This window comes from Cannabis sativa, chromosome 3 (genome assembly GCF_029168945.1).
Source record: "Cannabis sativa cultivar Pink pepper isolate KNU-18-1 chromosome 3, ASM2916894v1, whole genome shotgun sequence".
In the NCBI taxonomy this organism is placed as follows: Eukaryota; Viridiplantae; Streptophyta; class Magnoliopsida; order Rosales; family Cannabaceae; genus Cannabis; species Cannabis sativa.
In genome coordinates this window covers 5,451,057-5,463,895 of record NC_083603.1, presented here as the reverse complement: position 1 = coordinate 5,463,895, position 12,839 = coordinate 5,451,057, and the positions used below count along the sequence as shown (strand labels likewise).

Here is a 12,839-nt window from a genome sequence, read left to right as displayed (position 1 = left end):
GAAAGTGGTTTCTTCATCAAAGAACTAATTTTGTTACACAACAATAATAAAGATTATGAAAACAAAACAAAAATGATATACACTGAAAATAATTGAAACCAGTTTCATCAATCAACCAAATAGAGAAAAAAAAAATACAAACAAAATTACCAAGAAACTGGTTTCTTCATCAAGAAATTGGTTTCTTGATGAATAAAAAAAACTAGTTTCTTGGTGATTTTTTCGATAATTTTTTCGGGGACAATGCCAATTCTCACGAATTTCCCAGAGTTTACTGTCGGTACTGAAAAAGTCACCGGAGTAGCTGCTAGTGTATTAGTCGTCAGAGTTGCTACCAACTCTAGAAAATTCGTCAGAATTGCCATTGTCGTCAGAAAAATTATCGGAAAAATTACCAAAAAACTGGTTTCTTCATCAAGAAACCAGAAACCAGTTTCTTGATAATTTTTCCGGCGACTATGCCAATTCTGATGACTTTTCTGAAGTTCTTGTCGGTCTTGCGGAAAAGTCGCCGGAGTAGCAACTAACGTCAGAAAAGTCGTCAGAATTGGCATTGTCAACGGAAAAATCACCAAGAAACCGGTTTCTTAGACTTCAAGAAACCGGTTTCTTAGTGATTTTTCAGTGATTTTTCCGGTGACAATGCCAATTCCGACGAATTTTCCGGCACCGGCAGCAATTCCGACGACTTTTCCGGGACCGACCGCTACTCCGGTGACTTTTCCGGCACCGACAGTAAATTCCGGTGACTTTTCCGGCATCAATGACAAATAAAACTTCCTAAATAAATAAAAACATTAAATATGGGATTTAGAAACCTAATTACATATATGTGGCATATCAAATACCATAAAAAAATCTAAAAACAAAAAAATACCATATAAATTGGCCAAACTTAAATGTGTCATATTTATCATAAGAACTTTTAAAATCCCATACTAAGTGTAATTTCCTCTTATACTATTGTCCCAATCTTATAACAAACGGGCCCTGGAATTCAAACTTCAAAGCCTCACCTTTTGGAACTCCTGAATATTATAGATTGCCCAAATGCAAAAGAGAAGTTGGTGATGATTGGGATAAGATTTCTCATAGACAATATTTAGTTTTATGTCCGGATCCCAACATAGAAGAAAATGAGGTACAACATCCATGCTAGTTATTTGTTTTGAATTCCTAATTAAACTGAAATAAACTGTTTATAATGTTATTATTGATATTGCAGAACTTGTCGTGACACAAACAAAAAGATGAAACTTTTTCAATGTCATGAATACAATACAAGTATAAAAATAAAATTATTCTTACATCTCATCTAAAAATATAAACAAAAAAGTCAAAGGAGCCACCATAGGTATTGATATTTTTCATTAACAGTACAAAAAGTTGATATTGAAATTAACCAAACGCTCAAAAATACCCTTAAAAGCAACAAAGAATCTGATTGGTTGTTGAAACATGGCACGGATAGCTATCAGTGTCCACTACATTTACTCATATCTGACCGTTGAAAGTATCCATCATCAACGGCTTAAAATCGTTCATTCAAAATCTCCATATTTTGGCGGTTCCGCATTTTCAATAAATACTCTCTCAAAACCCATTCAAATTATCTCATCTCTTTCCTCAAGCTTCTCAAGAACAAAACAAACAGACAAACACAGCAAAGAACTAAGCTTTCTCAATCAATGGCTCGTACCAAGCAGACTGCTCGCAAATCGACCGGAGGCAAGGCCCCAAGGAAGCAGCTGGCGACTAAGGCGGCAAGGAAGTCGGCTCCAGCGACAGGAGGTGTGAAGAAGCCTCATCGGTTCAGGCCAGGAACTGTTGCTCTGAGAGAGATCAGAAAGTACCAGAAGAGCACTGAGCTTCTCATCAGGAAGTTGCCTTTCCAGAGGCTTGTCAGGGAAATCGCTCAAGATTTCAAGACTGATCTTCGTTTCCAGAGCAGCGCCGTCTCCGCTCTTCAAGAGGCTGCCGAGGCTTACTTGGTGGGTGTTTTTGAGGACACTAACCTTTGTGCCATTCATGCCAAGAGAGTCACTATCATGCCTAAAGATATCCAGCTAGCTCGAAGAATCAGGGGAGAGAGAGCTTAAGAATGATAAGACTTAGAAATGTATTGTAAACCCTTCTTTTTGTTTTATTAGGATCTAATCTTGTTCTGTTTTTGTATTTATTAAGAATCTAATGAAAATATTAGTTATGGCTATTAAGCTTCAAATCATTTGTTTGGTTAATAGCTCTACTCAAACAAACACATTTTAAACCCAATTGAGCTTTTCTGAGACTCTGGCATTGATTAGGGTGATGATTGAGCTTTCTTGTATCAGATCCAAGAGTCTTACATAAGTTTCTTGTTTTATTATTGTTTAGCTTCTTGAAACTTTGATCTACTTGGTGTTTGAGTCCAAAAATAGTTTTTGTATGCATCAATTCAGTCAAATGTAGATTACTCAAACTGTTTCATTGATTAGTTTCATTTTGTTAGTAAAACTTGTTACCTAAACTGATGGGGATACTCTTACCAATATTCATTTCTTTGTTTGGTTATTGGAGACTTAACTGGTAACTCTGCCACCTCCATATCAGTAGCAGAGCTAGCTGGGGTTTGTTAGTATAGAATAAATAGAGGGAGGGAGAACAGGGCTTTCCAGTTCACTGGGATATCAATATCATTTTATTTTCTTCCACTCTATTATTTCTTTTTCTGCTGTAAAAACCATTTGTTGGTGGGCAAGTTCCTATTAGTTTCCTTTAGTTGTGAATCTGAGAATCAGGGAGAGAGCTTAAGAATGATGAACTCAGAAATGTAAACCCTTCTTTTTTTCTTTATTTAGGATCCCTTTTGTGCAATAGTTGTTCATATCTCTTAAGAAATTAATGCCACTGTTATTTAAAGGTTCCTGTACTTTTATTCTTTACCTTCTTGAAACTTTGATCCCCTTGGTGTATGAGTCCAAAAATAGTTCATGTGTGTGTCAATCCAGTCAAATGGACATTACTCAACTGTTCCTTTGGTTAGTTCATTTTGGTAGTGAAACTTGTCACCACCACCTATACTGATGGGATACTTACCAAATTGTCTGGTTATTAGAGACTTAATTGATAACTGTCACTGCCAAATCAGTGGCAGAGTTAGTTGGGGTATGTTAAGAATAGAATAGATAGATACTTGTCTATTTTATTGGATAAATTTAGTTGTATTGACAAGCATGCATGCAGTCAGTCAGTAGAGAGTGTGGAGTATTTTCTTGGAAATCATTGAGATGGATAATGTGAATTTCAATTTTACTTTTTGGAGTCTCTTAACTCCTATCTGCTAAGAATTTGTGTATATGTATATCTGTATGCTTCTGAATTTTATTCCTTTTATGATATCTATCTTATACTTGTTTGTGGCTATATTTTTGTTCTTATTATTCTTCTTATTTTTTTAATGTTCAATTAACAGCTTTGAAAATGGATCAACACTGAAGCAATCAATTGCTGAAGTGCTTAAATGATTGAACTATATAACATGTTCCTAGTTTGTCTTATTTGATCTCAAAAATCAAAAGCAGACCATAAACCAAATAATTTTATGTATAACCTTTGAACCAGGCACTGGGCTCTAAAATATCACTGTAACTTATTCCTTATTATTCTTTCAAAAAAATAATTAGTAGCCCAAACTACTCACTACTCACTACTGCATGGTATTATTATATTCTTCCACTACTAATAATATAATCTGAAAAAGCAGACCATGTTTCAAACATTGACCACGCACAGCTAACTATGCATGCCAACCTAACAACGTACAGAAAATATAATAATAAAATTAAAAAGGGGAGAATTTCAATGATATGTATGAGTTGTATCACTATCAGTAGTGTTTACTTACTTGTAACCAACATCTGAAACTCTCTCTTCAATCACTGGATCGGAACCAAGTTTGAAAAGCCATGGCTGAGTTGATTCTGTCTCCGATTGCTGAGAAAATCATTGGTGGTTTGGGATCTGAAGCTGTGAAACAGATCTCTCTGGTTTGGGGTGTGGAGGATGAGCTTGAAGATCTCAAAGAAACCATTTCAACAATCCAAGCTGTGCTTTTGGATGCTGAGAAGAAACAGTCTCACAACAACCTGTTATATTATTTAATATAATATAATATGTAGATTAAATAATTAAGTGTGACAAAGTATTAATCTTGTCAAATTGTAACATACATTATGGAGTTACAAAATTTGTGTAGAATGATCTCAAAATAGGAGTTGCAAATCCTTTAAATTGATGATCACTTGAATATGTAACTCTCATCTCTTTTTTCACTCTTAAATTAGTAAAAGATGTTACTAATTGTTTATGAATGTGAATGAATGATAGTTATTGAAAATATTATTGTTGGAGACTTGATTTATTCATTTATAAGGTGTATAAATGGTTCAAAATCAAGTGGGAATGATTTGGAACACTTTGGAAAAGAATTGGCCAAAGCTGAAAAAATAGTAACTAGTAACTAGTTACTGTTTTTTCAGCATATTATTGCCCACGTTTTTGAAAGTTTGAGAGCCTTTGTAACAGCCCAAAACTCCTCCAAATCACCCAATTAATAACATAAATGCCCAATTTATGATTGGTAACATCCAAGGGCTTTATGGTGATCATTCATGTTCATATGAGAGTGAAAACTCTATAAATAAAGGCCATATTGTTCACTTGCAAAAAAAGTAGTTGAAACCATTTGTTGTGGTTAGAACCTTGTGAGGATATGCTCATCCTTAGACACTAGGCTGAGCATATGAGGCTTGATAAATCCTTAAGAGCATTTCTAGAGTTTCCCTAAGTGTCCATATGAGGGAGGAAATGACTTTTAGGACAAAGGTCCTTGAGCCTTGGTCAAGCTTTTTGTGTGTTATCCTTCTTCTTTTCTAGATTTCTTGTAATCTTGATGAAATACTTTTATTTGTATTTTGAGTATTTTGATTGTAATCCTCCTATTCTCTCTTGTAATGAGAATTTTTCCAACAATCTAAAAGTCATTTATGTGGCATATTCTTCTTTCTAAAAGACATGCCATGGAGGTCAAACAATCAAAGAAAATTATCCATGAGGGAGAGCATCAATCAAGATCATGAGAAGAAAAATAATGTGGTAAGAGATTCAAGCCATCCATGGGTAATCATTATGGATTTATTTTGTGATATCTTATTTATTTAATAGTAATATATATTAACATATTTATATGATGAGATATGATATTTTGGTATAAAGTTTTTACATGTTAATGTATATGATATGTGTATATTATATTATTATATATAGTGATATATAATATTATAATTGAGATTATAACATATTATTATATGTATATATATGAGAGATATATATATATATATCATATAATATGTGACATATGTGAGTTATATGTATATTATATGATGAGCATGAGATATAATTACATATATATATTTGTGAGAATAAATATGTAGAAATAGTGATTTCTATATACATGCATACATGATATATATATTGTGTATATGCATATTAATGTATTTGTATGTTAATATATATGATATGTAACATATATATATTTAATTGTGGAATTAATATTGATATTTTGTATATGTTATTTATGATAGTATGGTAACATATATACAATATTAATTAATATAAAATTATTTGAGAGTTATAATTTTATGGGAGTTATATATTAATTTTGTGTATTAATATATGTATATAAATTATCATATTAATATATGTACTATATGGTATGATAATGGAGATGATGATAAAAAAAAAAGTGTGTTCATTCTATCATTATTATTGTGAAACTATATTATGATTAAAGATAGTTACTTGGAAATGAAGTTCCATTTTGGTGATAATCATCTCATTTTATGAGATAAGAAAAAGTGAACTATGTGAGTTACACTTTTTTGTGTTTGTTCATTTCATAGCAAGAGCATAGTGATCAAAGTGGATCTATATTGTGAAATGAGCTCATACAATTGGAAGGACAATTTTAGACTCAAAGAAAGTGGATCATTGTGGATTCAAATAATGAGATAAAAGATTATAAAATTGGAGAAGCAATTTTGAATCTTAAAAAGTAAAGTGGTGAAACAAAATTGATGAGAAGTAATTTTGTTAACTTTGGACTAATCTCAATGAGGAGATAACCATAAAATTGAAGAAGCAATTTTATCATTATGTGAATTTTGTGTTATCTATTAACAAATTTTAAGTATAATTTTGTTAATAAAGGACAAATAATGGATAAAATAATTCTATTAATTTGTAAGTGGTATTTGGAGAGATTATCATGTGATATCGAAGTTCATGATAATTTTGAGTGCACATTATTTTGAAAGATAATGTGTAGAGAACAAAATAAAATAAAGAGATTTATTTTAAAGTGATATGTGGTATTTTAACTTTATGGTTAAATGTGGGGGTGAGATTTGAGTTTAATCAAATTTATTGAGAAATTATTGATTATATATATGTGGTTTTGAATTTAATATTCTAAATTAATATTTTGCTATGTGCATATGTGAAATTTTGACATATTTAGTGTCAAAATTTGGTGGTAATAATTTCAAGAAAGAAATTAAATTTAAGATAGTGGGGGTGCATACTCCAATATGAGAAGTTTAGACATATTGAGTGTCTAAAACTAAAAATGTATGTATTTGAGATATATGCTTGATGTCTTAAATATAGTATAACTTTGACATGTTTGATGTATAAAGTTAAGTGTGTAATTTAGACATGCTTGGTGTCTAAATTAATGTTTAATTTTGATATGCTTGATATCAAAATTATTGAGAATTTGAGTTGTGTGAAAATTAATCTTTTATGATTGAATTTTCAAAGCTTAAGTACTTAAGGAGAAAAGTGGTCACAAAGTGAACACTATATATTTGGCTAGCATGATTCGTTTGGAATCAAAAGTGTGAGGTTAACAAATCGCTTAATCTTCATACAAGATTAAAGCATGAATTTCGAGGGATGGGACCTAAACTCCCTTAGCAATTTGCTCGTTGATGGTAACCTATCTTAACACTAGTAAAAATCTAGTCTTAAGTTCAATAGGTAATAACAAATCAATAGAGTGAATGTGGTACTCAATTGTCCCATCTATGGATGAGTACATGTGGTGAAAATTGAGGGTTAAAACTGAAAGATTTTTTAATGGAGCTTAAGCTTAAGAAAACTCACTTAAGCTTAAGAAAGTGTAAGTATTGTGAGACACTAAAACTCCACCTATATGGACTAGGGGTGGTGCCGCCTCTTATGAGAATTGGGAATTATTCTCTAGAAAGTCCATGAATTGGATTTGTGCACACGGCCATTAACGGTGCAAAAGCAATCCATAAGGTTCTTGAGTGAACATAGCAAATGTGTGTGTGTTATCACCGGTTTGTTATCAAGAAATAGTGGTTCAATGCTACGACAACCAAAATTTCGATAAACTTTGTGGTAATTACACTAAGGTAAAATTCAAGTCGAAAGACATTTTACACTATGCACAAATGCAATGGTTTCTATTAGAGTGAAGTTATTTAATCAAGTGGGGGAATATTATATTACTCCATAATATAATGTTTGATTGATTAAATAAAATGTTGTGTTACAAAATTATTTGATGAGATATTATTTAATCTAGTGGGGGAATGTTATATTATTTAATATAATATAATATGTAGATTAAATAATTAAGTGTGACAAAGTATTAATCTTGTCAAATTGTAACATACATTATGGAGTTACAAAATTTGTGTAGAATGATCTCAAAATAGGAGTTGCAAATCCTTTAAATTGATGATCACTTGAATATGTAACTCTCATCTCTTTTTTCACTCTTAAATTAGTAAAAGATGTTACTAATTGTTTATGAATGTGAATGAATGATAGTTATTGAAAATATTATTGTTGGAGACTTGATTTATTCATTTATAAGGTGTATAAATGGTTCAAAATCAAGTGGGAATGATTTGGAACACTTTGGAAAAGAATTGGCCAAAGCTGAAAAAATAGTAACTAGTAACTAGTTACTGTTTTTTCAGCATATTATTGCCCACGTTTTTGAAAGTTTGAGAGCCTTTGTAACAGCCCAAAACTCCTCCAAATCACCCAATTAATAACATAAATGCCCAATTTATGATTGGTAACATCCAAGGGCTTTATGGTGATCATTCATGTTCATATGAGAGTGAAAACTCTATAAATAAAGGCCATATTGTTCACTTGCAAAAAAAGTAGTTGAAACCATTTGTTGTGGTTAGAACCTTGTGAGGATATGCTCATCCTTAGACACTAGGCTGAGCATATGAGGCTTGATAAATCCTTAAGAGCATTTCTAGAGTTTCCCTAAGTGTCCATATGAGGGAGGAAATGACTTTTAGGACAAAGGTCCTTGAGCCTTGGTCAAGCTTTTTGTGTGTTATCCTTCTTCTTTTCTAGATTTCTTGTAATCTTGATGAAATACTTTTATTTGTATTTTGAGTATTTTGATTGTAATCCTCCTATTCTCTCTTGTAATGAGAATTTTTCCAACACAACCAAGTCAAGAACTGGCTCCAAAGGCTGAGCATTGTGGTTCTTAAAACAGATGACTTGATGGACGAGTTCAACACTCAAGCTTTGATCATGTCTCAAAATCCAATGGCCAACCAGGTACGTATTTCTCATAGCTACAATACACAACACCAAAATATTATTTGTAGTTTAAAATATACTCGAACCCTGACTCGGGGCTAGGTCCGAAGTCCTGGGCTGGGTTCGTGGTTTGGCGGTCTGGATTCGGATCCAGATCTGTGTCTGGGATCTGGTCTGGGGTAGAATGGATTTATGTGATGGTAGGAAAATAAGTCATTAAACTAACATAAAAAGAATTCGATGTAAATTATTTCTAAGAAAATGAAATAAATTTATACAACTCCACAGGTGTGCACCTTCTTTTCCAGCTCCAACCAGCTTGCTTTCCGTTTCAAGATGAGTCGTAGAATACAAGGCATCAAGAAAAAACTGGCTTCCATTTCCAATGATAAAAGCTTCATTTTGGAGCAAGGACGTCAAGAAACTACCCTAACTACTAGAAGAGTGAGAGATGCTGACTTCTACGTACGTAAAGAAGATGTTATTGGGAGGGAGAAGGATAGATCAGTTATCATCGATAATCTTTTATCGGAGAGTTCTGATCAAGAGAGTGTCTCGGTGATTGCCATTGCAGGAATAGGTGGTCTAGGAAAAACCACTCTTGCCAAAAGTATTTATAATGATGAGAAAGTCAAAAAACAATTTAAGTTAAGGATTTGGGTGTGTGTATCTGATCAATTTGACTTCAGACTAATTATTAAAAGTATTATTGAGTCAGCAAAAGGTGAGGTTATTTCGGGAGACATGGGAACAGAACTGTTAGTAAAGAAGCTTCGAGAAGTACTTGGTGGAAATCGATATTTTGTTGTACTAGATGATATATGGGAGGAAGACCATGCCAAGTTGTTGAAGTTAAAAGATTTAATAATAAGTAATGAAAATGCTGGGAGTAGAGTTGTAATAACTACTCGCAGTGAAAACATTGCTAAATTCTTAACTACTGAACAACAACCCTATCGACTAGGGGTTCTTGATGAAGTTGAATCTTGGTCTTTGTTTAGAAAGGTGGCTTTTGAAGATGGCTCACAAGAGCTAGATAACTCTAGCATTGTTCAGATTGGAAAGGAGATTGTGAAAAGGTGTAAAGGAATTCCCTTGGCCATCAAAACAATAGGAAATATATTACATGGGAAAAGTTTAGAATCAGAGTGGTCTTCCTTAGATAAAGAATTTTCAAAAATACCTTATCAACGTGAAGATGATATCTTACCCACCCTCAAACTGAGTTATGATCATCCATTTGAAACTTTGCTTTGCCTATTGTAGCTTATTTCCTAAAGATAAAGAAATTTTGGTGAGAAATTTAATTAATCTTTGGATGGGGCAAGGATTTCTCTAGTTAATAGATCCAAGTCAAGATCAATATTTGGAAGACGTGGGTTATGAATGGTTTATGATTCTGTTGGAAGGATCATTCTTTCAAGATGTTGAAGTAGATGAATGTAGAGTTATAGAGAAATGCAAAATGCATGATTTGATTCATGATCTTGCTGTTCAAGTAGCTGGAGAGGAATGTACTACTTTTGTCATTTCAAATGGCCAAGGAAATATCAAGGAAACTTCTCATCATGTGTCTTTTTATGGTGATACTTATTCAGCCTATGAACTTCCAGTTCTGTTGGTTCATGCCAAAAAGTTTCGAACAGTTCTCGGTAGTTCCAAGGACCAAACATTTTGTGATGCAATAATATCAAATTGTAAGTTTATACGTTGTTTGGATTTGAAAGGTTCAAGTAGGAAGTTAGTATCGAATTCTATTGGCAAGTTGAAACACTTGTGATATTTAGACCTTTCATCGAATTCTTATCTCAAGTCACTTCCCAATTCAGTTACGAATTTGGTGAATTTGCAAACGTTGAAGCTCAATGATTGCTCAGATCTCAAAGAACTACCTAGAGATTTTGAGAAACTCATCAACTTAAGGCATCTTGAACTTTCTTTTTGTGATAAATTAAATGCTTTGCCAAGTGGACTAGGTAAGTTGACACAATTGAGATACTTGGATCTTTCTTGGAATGAAAGTCTATTATCACTTCCAGATTCAATGAATGATTTGTTGGATTTGCAAACATTGAATCTCAATAGATGCTCAAAACTCAAAGAGCTTCCTAGAGATATTGGGAAACTCATCAACCTTAGGCATCTTAAAATCTCTGATTGTGATAAATTGGAGTATATGCCAAGTGGATTGGGCAAGCTAACTAATCTCCAAATATTATCAATGTATGTGCTGATGAAAAGTGAAAAATCTATACCAAGGCATGGTGGTGAGCTAAAGGAATTGATGGGATTGAACAATTTGAGAGGCGAATTGGAAGTTATAAATTTGAGTTGTGAAAAAAATGTAGCAGTGGAGTATGAGAAAGCCAAATTAAAGGATAAACAATATCTTCGATCATTGACATTGGAGTGGGATTCTGAAGCTGAAATCGATGAAACCGAGGCTATTGTTGGTTATGAGATGTCATTAGAAGGTCTCCAGCCACACCAAAATATTCAGAATCTAAGGCTAACAAATTATGGGGGTGTTAAGCTCTCCACCTGGCTCTCATCACTTACAAACCTAGTGAAGTTAACTTTGAAAGATTGTTCAAAATGTGAGTATCTCGTTCCATTGAATCAATTCAAGTGTCTCAAGCATTTGACACTTGTGAGGTTGATATGTTTAGAGTACATATCCAACACTAATAATGTCAGTGAAGACTTGGTTGGTTCAACAACAACATTGCTACCATCTCTAGAGACACTTGAGTTGTTGGATTTGCCTAATCTAAAAGGATGGTGGAGAGAGATTGAAGTTGATCATTCTTGTTTTGATGCAAATGCAAATGCAAATGATTGTCCTAAGTTGACTTGCATGCCACTTTACCCACGTTTGGAAGGAGAATTGGAACTGAGGAAGACTAGTTGGAAGCCATTAGAAGAGACACTAAGAATGGGGTTGATGATGAGCAGTAACGTTGAATCTGTATTCCCAACAACTCCTTTCTCACCTCTCTCCAAATTAGAAAGGCTGTTTCTAATAGACATTGATGATCTAGAATGTCTTCCAGACTCCTTCAAGAGCCTTGCTTGTCTCAGTCGCTTTCATATTGATGGTTGTCCTAAATTGAAGGATTTGTGTCCTGTTATTCTACATCTCTCATCACTTCGACATTTGTGGATTTCAAGATGCGAGAGGTTAGGGGACATGCTGATAAGTGAAGATTATGACTCTATGTGGCGAGCCCTAAATGTAACACTCCAATCATTAGGACTATGTAAGTTGCCAAATATAGTGACTGTTCTTCCTATGGGTATCCAACATCTTACAATCTTACAACAACTTGAAATTTACAAGTGTGATAGTCTAACAACAATTTCAGAGTGGATCAACAACCTCAAATCACTTAAGAGTCTTTGGTTATATGACTGCCCCAATCTGACATCATTCCCTGAAGGAATTCGAAGCCTCACCACTTTGAACCTGTTATATATTAAACATTGTCCCATGTTATTGAAGAGATGCAAAAGGAATACAGGTGAAGATTGGGATAAGATTTCTCATATAGAAGACTTGACCTTAATTCCAGATCCAAACAAAGAAGAAGAAAATGAGGTAAACACGTCAATGTCTAATGTTTGCTTTTATTTTCAAATGAAATTAAAATCAGAGCTTATAATGTTTTTCATGATATTGCAGAATACAAAGGGATGCAACCTCTTGAACAAGTTTAGGCTACGCAATACAAGAAATCAAGGATAGATTAGATATATCATATATTTTGCAAATCCCTTCTGCAATATGTACAAGTTTACTGTGTATGCAGTTACTTCCTTCTGATATGATTTATATCAAAAACAATTTTTTTTTGAAAAAAATAGAGTAAAATTTATGTCATTGTTTTTTTTTTTAAAGCATTTATATATCATTGTTAAAGAATACAATCTAGAAATTTTTCCAATAGCTATTTTACTGAACAAATGGAGAAGAATATGAACTTTGATATTTCTATTGATTGAAAAGTTTTGGATGTTTCCATGATGATGAGTTCATTGTTGTTTTGAATAATGTAAGTTCTTCGAATTGTTTTCTGAACTGGGTTTTTGTTAAAGATCATGAAAAATATGATTTATAAATTTCTGAAGCTTTTACTAAATTAGAAGAGGAAACAAAAAAAAAAAGGGTTATGATTTATATTGCAAATAAATTC

At 32.9% G+C, this 12,839-nt stretch overlaps 3 protein-coding genes across 3 annotated transcripts; all 3 read left to right on the top strand.

Annotated features, from left to right (window-relative positions):
• The first annotated feature begins 1,569 nt into the window (after positions 1-1,569).
• LOC115710129 (histone H3.2) lies at positions 1,570-2,224 on the top strand. Its single transcript, XM_030638469.2, has one exon. It carries the CDS (start codon positions 1,689-1,691, stop codon positions 2,097-2,099), a length of 411 nt encoding a protein of 136 aa, XP_030494329.1. The 5' UTR covers positions 1,570-1,688; the 3' UTR covers positions 2,100-2,224.
• Positions 2,225-8,255: 6,031 nt separating this feature from the next.
• Positions 8,256-9,912, top strand: LOC115711110 (putative disease resistance protein RGA1). Its single transcript, XM_061112296.1, has 2 exons — positions 8,256-8,664; positions 8,935-9,912. The coding sequence occupies exons 1-2, from the start codon at positions 8,608-8,610 to the stop codon at positions 9,910-9,912; spliced, it is 1,035 nt and encodes a 344-aa protein (XP_060968279.1). The 5' UTR covers positions 8,256-8,607.
• Positions 9,913-10,253: 341 nt separating this feature from the next.
• On the top strand, positions 10,254-12,460 carry LOC115710066 (putative disease resistance protein RGA3). Its single transcript, XM_061111548.1, has 2 exons — positions 10,254-12,244; positions 12,329-12,460. The coding sequence occupies exons 1-2, from the start codon at positions 10,691-10,693 to the stop codon at positions 12,389-12,391; spliced, it is 1,617 nt and encodes a 538-aa protein (XP_060967531.1). The 5' UTR covers positions 10,254-10,690; the 3' UTR covers positions 12,392-12,460.
• The last annotated feature ends 379 nt before the right edge of the window (positions 12,461-12,839 follow it).

What these genes read in the sequence shown, in the direction of transcription:
- LOC115710066 (XM_061111548.1), top strand. Translation starts at nt 10,691, where the DNA reads ATGAATGATTTGTTGGATTTGCAAACATTGAATCTCAATAGATGCTCA. An exon ending in ACAAAGAAGAAGAAAATGAG is followed by an intron (nt 12,245 to 12,328) that starts GTAAACACGTCA and finishes ATGATATTGCAG; the next exon opens with AATACAAAGGGATGCAACCT.
- LOC115711110 (XM_061112296.1), top strand. Translation starts at nt 8,608, where the DNA reads ATGGACGAGTTCAACACTCAAGCTTTGATCATGTCTCAAAATCCAATG. An exon ending in AAAATCCAATGGCCAACCAG is followed by an intron (nt 8,665 to 8,934) that starts GTACGTATTTCT and finishes ACAACTCCACAG; the next exon opens with GTGTGCACCTTCTTTTCCAG.
- LOC115710129 (XM_030638469.2), top strand. Translation starts at nt 1,689, where the DNA reads ATGGCTCGTACCAAGCAGACTGCTCGCAAATCGACCGGAGGCAAGGCC.